This window comes from Zootoca vivipara, chromosome 13, assembly GCF_963506605.1.
Source record: "Zootoca vivipara chromosome 13, rZooViv1.1, whole genome shotgun sequence".
NCBI lineage: Eukaryota > Metazoa > Chordata > Lepidosauria > Squamata > Lacertidae > Zootoca > Zootoca vivipara.
In genome coordinates, this window is record NC_083288.1 from 45,104,514 (window position 1) to 45,121,232 (window position 16,719).

Below are 16,719 nucleotides of genomic sequence, written 5' to 3' on the forward strand. Positions count from 1 at the left end.
TGAGATATTCTCTGCCACCACTCTTTCAAACTGGATAGAAGTGTAATTCAGAAAACTAAAAGGCTTGTCCTATTCGGGTTAATAGTATCCAATGTGTTTCCCTCCAGATATTGTTGCATATCTTTGCTACTTTTCCTTTAAAAAACTATTTTAAAAAATAAGGGGAAATGGCCGTTATAAATTTATCCTTCTTCTATTCCCCAGCTGACTTGTGTGTGAGAGATAAAGAATGTAGAGCCCTCAACTATTTCACAATGTGTGTTCCTTCTGGTACCCTGTGTTGTCTTTAACATGAAATTGCAGATAACATGAAATAATTGATAAGAGACGTTTTATTAATAATCAAGCACTCATATATGTACAATATCCATCATCTTAACCCTTTCTTAATTGGTAGTCTGACAGTTTGGCTATTAAGAATCTATTTCTTTCAAAGGTAAAGGTAAAGGTAAAGGGACCCCTGACCATTAGGTCCAGTCGTGAACGACTCTGGGGTTGCGCGCTCATCTCGCATTATTGGCCAAGGGAGCCGGCGTATAGCTTCCAGGTCATGTGGCCAGCATGACAAAGCCGCTTCTGGCAAACCAGAGCAGCACATGGAAACGCCGTTTACCTTCCCGCTGTAGCGGTTCCTATTTATCTACTTGCATTTTGACGTGCTTTCAATCTGGTAGGTTGGCAGGAGCTGGGACCAAGCAACGGGAGCTCACCCCGTCACAGGGATTCGAACCGCCGATTTGTACCTTTCAAAGGTACAGCAATACATATCATTGGTGTATAGAGTGTTGTACCTTTGAAAGGTACAGCAATACATATCATTGGTGTATAGAGTGTTAGCGGATGGAGAGTAACTCTAGTGGGGAACAAGTCATGCTTCTTCTGGGGTAGTTTGTCTACCTCTGATCCCCACCCTGCACTCATCTCTCACCTTTGGCTCCTAGAAGCTGTCAAGATGCAACAGCAGCCACACCCCAGGAAACAGATCCAACTGGCTGCCTAAACCAGGAGAGGGCAGCCATTTGGCCTCAAATCCACAGTGAGTTGGGGAATTTCTCTGCATGCAAAGGCAGGATCTGGCAGATTAAGTGGATGACAGCAATAGCAGGCCCAACGCACAAAAATGTGGCTACTGCAGGTGCAGCAGAGGGAAGTGAGGGGCAGATGGGGCTCGTAAACCTAGGAAGGGAGCCCATCAAGGAGAAGGAAAACTCTGAACATAAACCTCCAATTGCTTTACGGCTGTACTCATTCGTGAAAAAGGGTTTGGGAGTAGACCCCGAGGAAAAATCTGCACCGATTGCCTTTGAGACATCTTTGGGAGAAGAAAAAGTTAAGGACCAAACTGTACAAAGAACTGGAGCGGGGACCCGGAAAGTGATACCAGCCAGCAAGTCCATGTATTTTCAGACCCAACAGAACCACAAATTCCACAGTCACTTATAACTTTCTTTGTGTTAACTGCTCTTTGTTGTTCAGGTCAGGCCTTACCACAACAATGTAGCATTTAGGGGTGAAAAATGCAAGCCAGTAACCTAGCACCAGAAGCAAAGATGGAGAAGATCTCCACAGCCACCATTGGTGCTGTGGGGTGGGGCATCAAGGTAGGAAGGGGAATCAGGCAGTCAATCCCCTACATTATCCTGGGAATACACACTCTGCAGCTTCCAATAGTTTACCCAAATTTGTTCAGGAAAGGCACAGAGCCTCCTGAGCAGAAATGTGGGGCACCCATGGGGATGCAGGTGAAGATCGGAAGGCAAAGTAAATTCTATGGTAAGGTCTTGGTGAGGATACTACCAGGAAAGTGATACATGCCAGCAAATCCAGGTAGCCTAAGAACCAACAGAGCCACAAATTCCTCTGTCCTTTAAACCTTTCTTTGTGTTAGCTGCTCTTTGTTGTTCAGGTCAGGCCTCACCACAATAATGTAGCATTTAGGGGCAAAAATGCAAGCCAGTAACCCAGCACCAGAAGCAAAGATGGAGAAGATCTCCACAGCCACCATGTATTTTCCTCTGGTGCTCAGGTAGGTTGGAATGAAGGAGAGCCAAACACTGCAGAAGACCAGCATGCTGAAAGTGATGAACTTCGCTTCGTTGAAAGTGTCAGGCAACTTTCTGGCTAGGAAGGCCACCGTGAAGCTGACAGTGGCCAGGAAGCCCATGTAGCCCAAAACACAATAGAACATGGAGTCCAACCCTTCATTACAAAGAAATATGATTTCTCCCGTCATTGAGTGCAGGTCCACATCTGGGAATGGGGGAGAGGTTGCCAACCAGACGACACAGATGCCTACTTGAGCAATGGAGCCAGAAAGGACAATGGAATAAGCCAGTTCTTTGCCTACCCATTTCCTTATATTGGTTCCTGGTTTGGTAGCCATGAATGCCAAAACCACCAATATGGTTTTGGCTAAGATGCTGGAGAGGGCCACAGAGAAGACAATGCCAAAAGCAGTTTGTCGGAGAAGGCAGGTCACCTTATTAGGTTTTCCAATGAACAACAAAGAAGAGAGGAAACACAAGAGGAGGGAGATAAGGAGACCATAGGTGAGGCTTCTGTTGTTGGCTTTGACTATGGCTGTATCACGATGCTTAATGAAGATGCCGAGCACCAGAATTGTGATCAGAGAGAATAGAAGCGCAGAGGAAGTTGAAACGATGGCCAAGGTTTCATCCAAGGCTAGGAAGTTTGGAATCTTAGGAATGCATAGATCCTGGTCATTGTTTGGATATTGATCTTCTGGGCAACTGACACATGTTTCCATGTCTGAAAATAAACAAACGATGGGTGACAATTTGAAGCAACCAAATTTCCTTATCGTTACTCCATCTAGCATAGTGTTTTCTACCTAAAAACGTTTAAGAGCTTCAAACCCAAATGCTTTTACCCTAGAGATATCAAAAACAAACCTCTGGAATTTTCTACTTGGAGACACCTGCTCTTACAGTCCCCCTGCTTTTTCTTAGAACTACATAAACTGTACAGCAAATTAAGAAATAAATTCCAGCTGATATCTTAGGAGCCTAGTAAGGCAAGTTCAATGATACTTTCATCCTCTTGTCAAACTACCTAATTCTTAAAGGAGAAAATTTCACTTCTATTCCACCCTAATTTTGTAGAAGTTGGAGGTAAAATGTGTATTGAAAAATTCTTCAGGATGTTTTAAAGATAAAAATATTTTGATGTTAGCTATACAGTTAGGGACTTCCGGTCTACCGCCAATGCCGAGCTGTGAGGAAACCTCCATGGTTCCTGGTGCTGCGAAGGAGGGGGGAGCCGTGAGAAGCACCATGCACCCCCAAAAGAACCCCAGATTGAGCTTTCTGGGGTCGTGGAGACTCACCTGAGCCCCAGAACATATCCTTTGCTCCCCGGTAAGCTCTATTAGGAGCCCCAAGAGCAAGCGGAGTTGAGACGTGGGTGCCTTGAGTGATTTTGGTACCTCCGCAGCGTGAAGCTCTGAGCCGACAGCATGTTGAGGAGTGGATTCTTCCAATTTTGAAAGAATTTAGGACTTTGGTTATCGTGAGTAGAAGAAAAGGGATTTGTAATTTGAAAAAAAAAATTGGCCACGGGAGGAGATTTAAAAACGGAAGTTGATCTCCCCCATTGAGTGATTTGGGGCAGTTAATTTGCCCGAAGCCGGAAAGATTGACAGGAAGCTTTCAATTTCCAAAGATTGGACTTAAAACCTTCCCTCTGAGGCAAGGTAAAGGGGAGAAGGGTGGAACTTAGTAAAATCCCTGTTCAAAATTTCATTTTGGACTGGGGAAAGCCCCCCCCCCCGTAAGCTGGAGTTGGGTCCCTGGAGGGATCAGCGAGCCGCCATTATGATGTCACAATAGGAAGGAATTTGTTTACCTCTTTGAGGTCAGGAACTGTCAGTATTGAAGAGAGCGCAGAATATAAGGCTGTAAACAAGAAGTTTGATAAATGCTCTTTTTGCAAATGGACATAAGAATTTTAAGGTATGAAGAACTGAAAATGCTAGTCTACAACCAGTTCGGATACAATTTCTGTTCTTGAAGTCTCGAAATACGAACTGCGCCATTTCCTGTCTTGTTATCTGTGCTGTTCCCATGAAATTGGAGACGAGCAAGATGCCAGCAGACATAACATCAGCTGACTTCTCAGATTTTCAAGAGGAATTCCTGAACTTGCTACGAGATCAAAGAAGTGAAGTACATTAGAATACATTACAGATTGGAAAAATAAACCAGAAGTGTGCGGAAATTGAAGAAGGATTAATTTCAGCAGAGACATTAGAGAAGAAAGAGGAACATTCATCAGTCCTGGACAATGCAATTGAATCTAAATAAGAAGAGGAAGGGGCATGGAGCATTGCTCTCCCAGTGAGAGGGGAGGAACAAGACCCATGCTTGATTCAAAGGGTTTTTAAAGAAGAACCAGCATGGAATAATGCCCTCCCAGTGAAAGAGGGAGGGCAGGATCCATACTGGGGTCAGAATCTAAGGGGAACAAAAATGTGGAAGGATTGAAAGGTGGAAATCTAGACGGATGGTATCATGCAACAGTTAGAAAATTGGGGAGACAGCAGGGGATGAAGAAGGAAGTGTGGTGGATAGGTTGTGACAGAGTGGGAGTGGGGTAAAGAGCAATATTGGATGTTATTTTCTGATTGATTAAGGTGGTCCGAAACTGGAATGACCTATGGAACTGGCTGAATCGTCTGGGAGACCTTGAGTCCAGGGGGGGGGGGGCTGAATCAGATTTAAATGTATAAATGTTATTAGGATAGAAGAACCAATATCTGAATTCATGGATATTTTTTGGGAATAAATTATAGGCTAAGGGGTGAAATAGAAGATAGATGGTTGGGAAAATGATTTATGATTTGGAATAATTGATGAATTATAGGTTTAAGGATAGTTGATATTTATAGATTAAGAATAGTTGAGAGATAATGGAAAAAATGTGTTAAAATAATTAAAGATATAATATGAAAATTGCTTAAGTTGGATTTAAAAATGGACCCAGTGAGGGGGGATTGAGGAAGTCTACAATGTTAAGTAAAAATGAAAGATTTGCTGTAATTGATATTTCTTTATTATGTTTTATTTTTGTTTTTTGTCATTTTGTTTTTGAGATTTTTTTGTATTCTGTATTGTTTTAAAATGAATAAATTTTATTTGAAAAAAACACAATTAGAAGAGGACATCTATTAATTTAAGCCTCTTCTCTTCAACAAAATTGCCAAGAGCCCAGACGTTTCATAATATCTGAATATGACATCTCCCACCTTTCTCATTTGAGATCATTCCTTCTGGACACTGATCACAATCATAGCAGCAAAACTTCTCCCCCTCCTTCTTTTTCTTCCCATAACCAGGAAGGCAGTTGTCATTACATGTAGAAGGGGGTGGCACCTATACAAAGAGATAGGAATAGTTTAGTATTACTAGATTGCAGTGTAATTTCACCCCTGGCTTTGTCTTTTGATGGAGTCACCACTTAACTGCATTTTGTTCAAGCCTTTGTGGTGGCTCAAGGAATTAAAGGTACCCCATTATAGTGGTTCTGCTCCTACCTGCAGGATCACAACAAGGAACTAGTACTAGGAAATCGCTGAATTACCTTTGAATTGTGGTGCCCTGTTAGACCCCATTCTGTCTCCTATGGTATTTATCATCTATAGGAAACCCTTTGGAATAATATCCTAGGATGTGAAGTTTGACCTTTCCATTCCATTGGAACAAGAGGAGGTGGTAGGTGCTGGACAGGTGTCCTGAGGCAGTGATGGAAGGGCCGAGGGCTGAATCCTTATCAGAGAGAAATGCTTTGGGTTGGTGGTTCCAATGGCAGACCTGTTATGGGAGGGGTTGCGTTCCCTTTGAAGCAAGAGGTCTAGGAGCACTCCTTGATTCTAAATCATAACTAGAGTCTGAAGGTTTTTTTTTGGTGCTAGCTAGGAGTCCTCCGCCCACCTTAGACCTATTCACCAGCTCCAACTACTCCTAGATGCATGCACCCTGAACTTAGTTTCATTCAAACTAAAAATGATTATGATGTTCATCCTCAACCCAAATACTGATACAGCTAGCTTAGTCTTCAATCTAATGCCACTAACTGGAGATTTGCTTCAGGGATTTCAAAAAGAAGAATGGTGGACGATGTTGGACTCTGTGATAGAAATTGCTCTTCTTAGTGTGAGATGTCTTCTGTGCATGTTGCTCATTTTTGGTATTGTGGCTCATTTGTTTATGTACACACGGACCTTGCAGTATTTCTTAAAGGACAATATTTTCTCCTGGATGGCTTATTAGCATGCAATAAATAAAAAGGGAATGTCAGTATCCCATGTAATGTAATATTATGTACAAAGAAAAGTGCCATTGGCAACATTGAAGGCCAACAAGCACATTCTCAGAAGCTAAAGGTGCAAACATACAGGAAAAGTCTCTCTTTCAAATAGAGTATCTCTCAATTAAAGTACTATCCATCTAGATATGAAAACTTTATTTTAACCTATATTTAATAGTGAATTTATAATGTATGGAGCGCTTTTGTTACATTGCACAAATAGTGGTTTTTCAGTGCCGTTATTTCCATACCTGAGTGAAGTCTCTGTGCCATTTGATTCTGTCCTCATTAATGGTGAACTCTTTGCCAGGAGGGGCCTGAGGATCCAATCTTCCCACTTTGACCCTGACATATGATCCATTTCGGAATGTGACCAAGTTTGTAATATCGAAGCCAGCTGCTAATTCTCCGTATTCATTTAATGTAATTTCATCCCCAGCACTGTTGTTGAATGAGATTCTCTGCAGGAATGATTGCAGCTAAGTGGAAAGAGAATCAAAAGGTCTATAAAGCATTCCAATAGTCTGATTAAGTTTGTTGATTAGCTTTCCAAGATGGAATTAATTCATTTATTCTGTATGAGGTAAACACTTCAGTTCACAATGGGGGGTATCCATATTTCCATACCTGAAGGAGCGTCTCCACCTCCATCAATCTGCCCGGACACTGAGGTCCAGCACCGAGGGCCTTCTCGGTGGTGGCGCCTGCCCTGTGGAACGCCCTCCCAACAGATGTCAAAGAGGAAAACAACTACCAGACTTTTAGAAGACATCTGAAGGCAGCCCTGTTCAGGGAGGCTTTTAATGTTTAATAGACTATTGTGTTTTATTTTTCTGTTGGAAGCCGCCCAGAGTGGCTGGGGAAACCCAGCCAGATGGGCGGGGTATAAATAATAAATTATTATTATTATTATTATTATTATTATTATTATTATTCAGTTGCACATACAGGAAGAGGGGGAAATCATGAATCTGTGTCAGTTCAACATTTGACAGACTTCTATAAAGATATCATGAAGGAAAGTTGAGCTCCTAGACCTACATGCTTGGGAGCTGCCTTTGTCAGGATCCAAGAAAGGGACAGAATTTGAGAAGTCATGTAAGAGAATAGATCGGAGCTCATGTTCTCAAAGGATAGGAATGTAACATGAGAATGTCTGACTGGACCTGTCCTTAGTTTACAGAGTGGAGCTGAACATGGTGTCATGGACTTGCTGGATGCAGACGAGTGGCAGGAAGCAGCAGCAGCTGGGGAACCCCAAGAGACACCCCTAGGAAAGGAGGCTCAGAGCCAGGGGATTCGTGGTGGGATGACAGTGAGTGGTCAGTGGCAGAATCATAGAATCATAGAGTTGGAAGAGACCACAAGGGCCATCCAGTCCAACCCCCTGCCAAGCAGGAAACACCATCAAAGCATTCTTGACATATGGCTGTCAAGCCTCTGCTTAAAGACCTCCAAAGGAGGAGACTCCACCACACTACTTGGTAGCAAATTCCACTGCTGAACAGCTCTTACTGTGAGGAAGTTCTTCCTAATGTTTAGGTGGAATCTTCTTTCTTGTAGTTTGAATCCATTGCTCCGTGTCCACTTCTCTAGAGCTGGAGCAGAAGAGGAGCAGAAGAGGGAGCAGAAGAGGGAGCAGAAGAGGGAGCAGACTGGGAGGAGGAGGTGTCAGAAACGGAAGAGGCGACAGGGTTAAGTGAGAAGGAAGAGGCTGTGGCAGACAGCAATCCAGTCTCCAAGGCAGAAGAGGAGGCTGGAGAGAAGGGGGCAAAGGGGCAGGGGAGAGGTGGTTGTGAGCTTCTGCTGTGGATGTGGCAGTGAGGCCAGGCAGGCTCCAGGGTCCAGAGACAACTGGTGGCAGGAATGCATGCAAGGAAGGACTGGGTAGTTGGGGAGGCGGACCACCAGGATGTCCCTGTGTGGTGACCCCCCACAGTAGGCTGCTCTTCTCCCCCCCCCCCCAATTCTACACCACTGCATAATTGGAGAAGGTCCGAGAGAAAGAGAGATTTGCAAAGGGTTTTGGAGAGAGAACAGAGATTGTGGAGGAGGTGGTGGTTGGCAGAGCCTCAGATTGCAGAATAGCTCCCAAACACAAGGCATTTTGATTGCCATCATCAGCTGCCGAGAAACCAGAAAAGTGGAAGGCAGTTTCCACACTGGAAAAGAAGTTGGAGGTGCTGGACTTCTTGAGGGATAGTACGTCAGTGAGTGCTGAGGCATGCAAATTTGGCCACAATGAATCTAGTATCCAAGTCATCAATGTTCATGAGAGGGAGAAACATGGGACTCTGGCAGCACTGACTGCAAAGTTGACCAGCCAGGGGGACAAGGCTTTGGTGAAGCAGAGATGACACTGAACTTGTGGGTAGAAGATATGAACTGGACAAGGGTTTCTGAGGATGACAGCATCTTGCACCAAAATGCTCCGATCCTCTAAGATCACTTCCGATCATTCACAGATGAGGACCAGCTTGCCAATGGAATTTAAAGTCAGCCCAGGTTTGCTTAACAGCCTTAAGATTTGTTTAAACCTGAATGATGTCTGAATGACAGGGGAGGCGGAATCTGCAGATGAAGAGGCTGCCAAAATGTACCCTGCACAACAAGCCCAACACCACTTCTATCTCTCAGTCAGACCCTCTGTTGCTTCTATGATATGAAGAATCATTCAGTGAGGGAGATGAGGAGGAAGAGGAAGAGGAAGAGGAAAAGCCACATTTGTCCCTCAACAGTAAGTGAAGCAGTTTGTTTTTTTTAATTTTTTTTTGCTTTAAACTGATTTTCTAGGAGTTACTCTGGCCTCAGATGAGTCTGCTTATAAGTTTGATAGCCAGGAATGTATGTAAAATGTGAGTTAACTGTCGTAGTTGTTGCCTGGTTAGATATGAAAGCTTGAGTCATGTAAAATCAGTTCAGTACAGTCATACCTCGGTTTAAGTACGCCTCGGTTTGAGTATTTTCACTTTAAGTACTCCGCAGACCCGTCTGGAACGGATTAATCCACTTTCCATTACTTTCAATGGGAAAGTTCGCTTCAGGTTAAGGACGCTTCAGGTTAAGTACGGACTTCCGGAACCAATTACACTCATACCTCGGGTTAAGTACACTTCAGGTTGAGTACTCCGCGGACCCGTCTGGAACAGATTAATCCACTTTCCATTACTTTGAATGGGAAAGTTCGCTTCAGGTTAAGTACAGACTTCCGGAACCAATTGTGTTTGTAAACCAAGGTACCACTGTATCACTATAGGAAATATTCTAATTCCCATCTTTGATACAATAAAATTACTTAAGGTTTATCTTTAATTTCTTAAGTTCTATTCTTTTATTTCTTTACTGATAATTAAATGCCAACTCACATAATGGATCAATGCAGCAAAGGCTTTGTAAGAGAGAACATTACCTGCCAAGGTTCTATATACTGAGGAGAGAGTTTTGCCTTAGCATCTCTCCTTTTGCGGATGACTGCAGCCAAGTGCATTCTGTTTAAGGCATGTGCCAAAGCATAGACAGCATTATAGATACTGTAGCTATGGCCGGTCATGCTCATTTCAAAAAATGGTGCAGTAAGGGTCTTCAGCATCTCCTCTCCAGTACATTCGCGAACTAACACACTGGCATTTGAAAGTGAACAACTGAATGCATCTTCCCAGAAATCTTTGATAAAACCATCTGTGTCTGTCCAATGAGGATGTATATCACGAAGAAAGTCCTGAAATTTTTGAATCTCGTTGGAGTGAATCGCAAAAGAGATAGCACCATGGAACATTCCTATATTAAAAGTATTTTTTTGAAGGCTATAAAATATGAAGTCAAGTTTGGCTGTTGTAATCCATACTTTTCCTTTATGTGACTTCTTATGAGGAAGTAGTAACTGGGTTAACTCCATTGTCTGTATAGCACTTGATAACCATATAATAAATCTACCTTCTCCATACACAAGAACTGCATTGGCTTTGCTGGCTGTGAAAGGTGCAAACGAAACCCATGTGCCCAGCATTCCTAGTATGTTACCGTCATAATGCAAATTGGGTTTAACTCTTTCTGTGAATGCTGAACAGAGTCCATTATTGAACAGCATTGGTTCAATTGTCTGCAAGAAACGTTCTCCATCTTCATTATCTGGAGTGATCAGCCCAACCCATTTCCATCCAAAATGCAGAAGTAACTGGATTATTCCCTTGTACTGATGATCTTCATTGGGGACCATGCGGTAAAAGGAAGGGAACTTGGTTTCATCATTTATGGCTGGTTCAAATGAACCATATGAAATCTGGAAAAGGAAAAAGCCAAACATTTCCAAGTGTAATAAAAAAAACCCTAATGGTATTCCAACTATCTTGAATATAAATATAAATCCTATATATCCCAAACATATGAAGTTTAGGGGCAGCACCAACCTCAATTTACATAGAAAAACATAGACAATTTTGTTCTATGCTTTCTGTGGATGTTACTACTACTAATACTAGTACTGCTGCTGCTACTACCTTTATTGTTATATCACAGTTTTATACTTGTGCACATTGATTCTCTCCAAGTAGAGAGAAGAAATTATCATTGCTCATTTTAATATACTAATAAATGAATGATTGAGGTGGAAAGAGAGCAATAGAATCTGTTCTTTTGCCCTGTAGCCTTTATAGTGGTTGTAGAGATTGGTTGATTCTCCATCTGCTAAGAAGTCTCCTGGGAAGATCTCCATAAGATTATATTTGTTATTATTCTCTGACCACAAGAAAACTCACCATATAAAAGATCAGTAAAATACAGAATCATAGACTGGTTGGAAGGACCGAAACAACTAAAATGAAAACTAACTATACAGCAGAACAACATAATATTGCCACTACCATATACTTTCCAGAATGACAAATGTCTGAACAATAATAACAAAAACCCCTTTTTTAAAAAATTAGCTTCTGAAAGTGAGCAATGCTAAATAAAACCATACTTCCCCAGGAAAGGAATTTCATAATTTTGAAGGGAAGGAAAATTCTTAGTTATTTATGCATCTGTAAGGTGTTGTTGTTGTCGTTTAGTCGTGTCCGACTCTTCGTGACCCCATGGACCATAGCACGCCAGGCACTCCTGTCTTGCACTGCCTCCCGCAGTTTGGTCAAACTCATGTTCGTAGCTTCGAGAACACTGTCCAACCATCTTGTCATCTGTCGTACCCTTCTCCTAGTGCCCTCAATCTTTCCCAACATCAGGGTCTTTTCCAAGGATTCTTCTCTTCTCATGAGGTGGCCAAAGTATTGGAGCCTCAGCTTCACGATCTGTCCTTCCAGGGAGCACTCAGGGCTGATTTCCTTCAGAATGGATAGGTTTGATCTTCTAGCAGTCCATGGGACTCTCAAGAGTCTCCTCCAGCACCATAATTCAAAAGCATCAATTCTTCGGCGATCAGCCTTCTTTATGGTCCAGCTCTCACTTCCATACATCACTACTGGGAAAACCACAGCTTTAACTATACGGACCTTTGTCGTCAAAGTGATGTCTCTGCTTTTTAAGATGCTGTCTAGGTTTGTCATTGCTTTTCTCCCAAGAAGCAGGCGTCTTTTAATTTCGTGACTGCTGTCACCATCTGCAGTGATCAAGGAGCCCAAGAAAGTAAAATCTCTCACTGCCTCCATTTCTTCCCCTTCTATTTGCCAGGAGGTGATGGGACCAGTGGCCATGATCTTGTTTTTTTTGATGTTGAGCTTCAGACCATATTTTGCGCTCTCCTCTTTCACCCTCATTAAAAGGTTCTTTAATTCCTCCTCGCTTTCTGCCATCAAGGTTGTGTCATCTTCATATCTGAGGTTGTTGATATTTCTTCCGGCAATCTTAATTCCGGCTTGGGATTCATCTAGTCCAGCCTTTCGCATGATGAATTCTGCATATAAGTTAAATAAGCAGGGAGACAATATACAACCTTGTCGTACTCCTTTCCCAATTTTGAACCACTCAGTTGTTCCATATCCAGTTCTAACTGTAGCTTCTTGTCCCACATAGAGATTTCTCAGGAGACAGATGAGGTGATCAGGCACTCCCATTTCTTTAAGAACTTGCCATAGTTTGCTGTGGTCGACACAGTCAAAGGCTTTTGCATAGTCAATGAAGCAGAAGTAGACGTTTTTCTGGAACTCTCTAGCTTTCTCCATAATCCAGCGCATGTTTGCTATTTGCTCTCTGGTTCCTCTGCCCTTTCGAAATCCAGCTTGCACTTCTGGGAGTTCTCGATCCACATACTGCCTAAGCCTGCCTTGTAGAATTTTAAGCATAACCTTGCTAGCATGTGAAACGAGCGCAATTGTGCGGTAGTTGGAGCATTCTTTGGCACTGCCCTTCTTTGGAATTGGGATGTAGACTGATCTTCTCCAATCCTCTGGCCATTGCTGAGTTTTCCAAACTTGCTGGCATATTGGGTGTAGCACCTTAACAGCATCATCTTTTAAAATTTTAAATAGTTCAGCTGGAATATCATCACTTCCACTGGCCTTGTTATTAGCATCTGTAAGGTAGTGAACAGCATAAATTGATACCGGGAGCTCAGAGACATGCAGTGCCCTCCTTTCTGGACTGCCTCATTTACGAACCTGGCACCTGACAGCAATCTTCTATTACATCTATTAGACACAAATTGCCCCTGTTACACACATTGTTGGATATGTTAAGCCCCGACCCCAATTATATCCACATTTTGTAGTCCCTTTTAGTATTTCCATTTTACCATATTTATGAATCACTAGGTTCCTGCTGCATGGGAACGAGAAGAATGAAGGAATGAAATACCCATTTTTCAAAATCCATATTCTACCTGTGGAATCTTGAAAAGACCTAAGATGTTTGCCATGCACCAGGAGGTATCAGAGCCAAGTCCCCCAATGACTCCTATTACATTTTTCTGGATGCCACACCTGTAGTTGGGAACAAAGTGATTTGCCTTAAAGATCGGGTCCAGAGTTGTTCGGTAGGCCATCTTTGAATCATAATAGCTATCATAGATGTGGAATCCAAGAGAGACATTGGGCAATATCGTGGGATTCTCGTTGATCTCATCAATAGCAAACACCAAAGCAAGGATGTGCTGGTAGAACTTTGTCATCACCCTGCAAATGAATTGAGTTAATGTTTAATAGGGAAATTAAAGAGTGCACATTACACAGATAGTAGAGATTCACCCACCTGCCTATAAAGAGAAGGCACAGCCAGCAAAGTTTACTTATCTATTTAGACAATATTTATATAATACTGTGTCAATACAAATATCGTGTTTTCTACAGCTGCTGCATACTTCATTGACATCTGCATCGAACTATATACTAGGACTTGCTTACAGTCAATTGCATTTTCCATTTTCCTGCCCATGCATTCCCTTTGAAGAGATCATTTTGTTGCTCTTTGCGACCCATGTTTGTTTTCTCCACCCTGGACATTTTGGTATCATCAGCAAGTTAAGGACCTCACTGCTTGCCCATTTGTTCTTCTTACGTTTTTATGCCATTCCTTTTCTTTTTTCTTGCTCTTACTCTCTTTTCTCTCTGCCTTTATAGAATTTGATAAATAAAGCTCAGTGTTCATTGACAGTATATGTTTGTAGCCTATGTGCATGCAGATTTCTAATAAAATTGTGTGTGTGTGTGTGTGTGTGTGTGTGTGTGTGTGTGTGTAGAAAATCTTTCCATTCTTTTTCTTTAAAAAGTTCTAAAGCTTTATTCTACAAACCAATAAAAAGTTTACTTCCCATCAGCCATGACATATAAAGATTAAATAAAATAATATTAAGTATCAGTTACTTACAGAGGGTGATCAATGGAGACCTGGGAAGGGTGTTTATTGAAAGAAATTTGGGGTAATATGTATAACATATAAGATACTGTTGCACCAATGACAAGGTCCGCTGGCTCATACCACTCGTGTGGAACATGAACAGGGTGATTTGTGGTGCATTTAACACTTTGTACTAGGGACCCCATGTTGGGGAGAAGCAGAAGCAAAAGAAATATTCTGATGGCAATTGTCCTTCTCTGCATAGACATTCCTGTTTCTCTCTACAATGTTATTGCTGTCCTCCTCCTGATTTGAACAAGAGAGACTGGGTGGTCGTTGACTCTGTCAATTTGGTATTTTAAGGGACATGTATCCACGTTATTGTTAACTTGAACACTGTCACAACAGAATGTCTTGGATGCCAAATAAGATATGTAACAGAGCCCAGCCTCCCTCACCTCCCTTACCATAGCTGTCTATGAAAAACTGGGGAACTTATAATCATTTCAGACTTGCGTGTTGCGTGTTTTCCACACTGACATCTGGAGCTTCAGCTGGTTGAATTGATTATAGTAATTTAAATAATGACAGGAGAAAGAATACTTTTGTAGTGCTTTTGGAGTCTATGGTGCATCAGCAGTAGGGGAACTGCCAAAGTAATCATATTTGTGATGTTACAGAATCATAGGTTAGGATTCCACCTAGAAGGTCATCCAGTTCACTCCCTGGCAATGCAGAATATCCAGAAGTCTTTGTTGTTCTTTTTTAAACCACCAATATGCAGGAAACAACACTCTTCATGAATTTTTTCTATCAAATATTTTTTAGGGTTGAGCCAACCTTTTCTAAGTGTCAGAAGGACATTGTTGGAGCTCTGTGAAGGAAACTAGGGAAGATACCATTAGGAGTTTTGTTCAGAGCTCAGATTACAGCTGCTCTCCGCCTCCTCTCTGCTTTCCACTTTTAACTGTTCCCTCTCTATTTTTTCTTCTTCTTCTTCTTCTTCTTCTTCTTCTTCTTCTTCTTCTTCTTCTTCTTCTTCTTCTTCTTCTTCTTCTTCTTCTTTTGGCATCTGAGCTTCACTGACATAGAGCGTATATGCCAACAATTTTGAATAACTGTAATACATACAATTGGCAGATGGAGATGTGGAAGTACCTATTTGTTTTTACTGTCTGTGTTTTTTCTTCTTTTTATCTTTTTTACATTGTTTTGTTTGTTCTTTCTGTTTCTTTCCTTTCTTTCTTTCTCTCTCTCTCCTTGTTTTTTTGTCATTACTATTCAGATTTGGAAACTTTTATAAGAAGCTTTGGAGGTAAGAAAGGAACTCACTCTGAAACTCACTTACAGGTGGTACCTAACACCGCAGAAACTAACACTTATATGCCCAGGATCCTCACCAAAATGCTGGAGAGGATTCACTTCCACAGGTACATACATTCCCATGTGATGGGAATGTCCTAAAATCCAACTTTTCTGGACATCAATCCTACAAGAAATATGCAAAATAACTAAGCAAGTATTAGAAGTCACCCCAGAACTGGCCCTACTAAACATCTCCCAAGACAATAATGTCCACTCATAACACGAAGAGCTCATAACATAGCCAGACACTGGAGAGACCTGTCAGGACCAATAGTATGGGGAACAGCCTTATTAGGGGGGGGGACCAATACTGTAAACTGAAATTGACACGGGGGCAAATAGAAGAAGCCACCTTCACCCCGGTATGGTTACCCTTTATCACATCACAGCGCAACAAGGGAACAACAAGAACAAGCCAACAGCATACGAATCAATCTGGCTAACCTGACCCAAACACACACAGACACCCCTACCTCACTCACACACAAAAACAAATTTCACTACAGCCGATCAAAGACAACCAACCACACCCTTGGCCACCCCCAACCTCTTTCAGCACCAAAGGAATACTAGTGAATAGGAAAGAGAAGCCACACAAGTGACGTTGACATGAACCCACCCCCACATTGCCACCCGACCCCACCACACTCACCATTCCCCCACCCCATGCCCCCTTTTCTTCCTAATGTAGTCCTAATGTCTCACCAAACGAAACTGATCAGTAGAAAGTGTAACTTGAAAAAAGAGACATTGCACATAGTTTATTAAACCAAGAAATCTTTAATAATATATATATATATATATTCTTTTTTAAAAAATTAAGATTGAGAGGTGGGGAAGGATGCAGGAGGGTCCCTGGATGAAAGGCATGGTAGAAAGGGACTCCCAGAAGAAATAGGGTCTCAGGTGGGAGATGGGAAGGTCTACTTCTCTCTGTGTGAATAAATGACTGGATATATACAATATAAATATGACAAAGGGCCCATTTTCTTTCTCTCCTTATTTTTGGTTTTTTTTCTTTTTATCAGCCTTGTTCTACTGACTAGGTTGATTCTTATTGTATTCTGTATTCAATTTCAAATTTTTTCATATACCATATATATAGGGCCCTGACCATCAGGTCCAGTCGTGTCCGACTCTGGGGTTGCAGCGCTCATCTTGCTCTATAGGCCGAGGGAGCCAGCATTTGTCCGCAGACAGCTTCCGGGTCATGTGGCCAGCATGACAAAGCTGCTTCTGGTGAACCAGAGCAGTGCACAGAAACGC

General features: G+C 42.0%; 1 protein-coding gene across 1 annotated transcript; it reads right to left on the reverse strand.

Annotated features, from left to right (window-relative positions):
• Nucleotides 1-1,867: 1,867 nt before the first annotated feature.
• LOC118095734 (vomeronasal type-2 receptor 26-like) lies at nucleotides 1,868-13,423 on the reverse strand. The gene is made up of 6 exons (XM_035136974.2): nucleotides 13,136-13,423; nucleotides 10,269-10,603; nucleotides 9,734-9,812; nucleotides 6,576-6,803; nucleotides 5,264-5,390; nucleotides 1,868-2,769 (listed from the first exon to the last, which is right to left on the reverse strand). Exons 1-6 carry the CDS (start codon nucleotides 13,421-13,423, stop codon nucleotides 1,868-1,870), a joined length of 1,959 nt encoding a protein of 652 aa, XP_034992865.2.
• Nucleotides 13,424-16,719: the final 3,296 nt, after the last annotated feature.

Coding starts and splice junctions, on each gene's coding strand:
- LOC118095734 (XM_035136974.2), bottom strand. CDS start 13,423: ATGACAAAGTTCTACCAGCACATCCTTGCTTTGGTGTTTGCTATTGAT. Junction 10,604..13,135: donor GTCTTTTCAAGATTCCACAG/GTAGAATATGGA, acceptor TTCCTTTTCCAG/ATTTCATATGGTTCATTTGA. Junction 5,391..6,575: donor GGCACAGAGACTTCACTCAG/GTATGGAAATAA, acceptor CTCTTTGTATAG/GTGCCACCCCCTTCTACATG.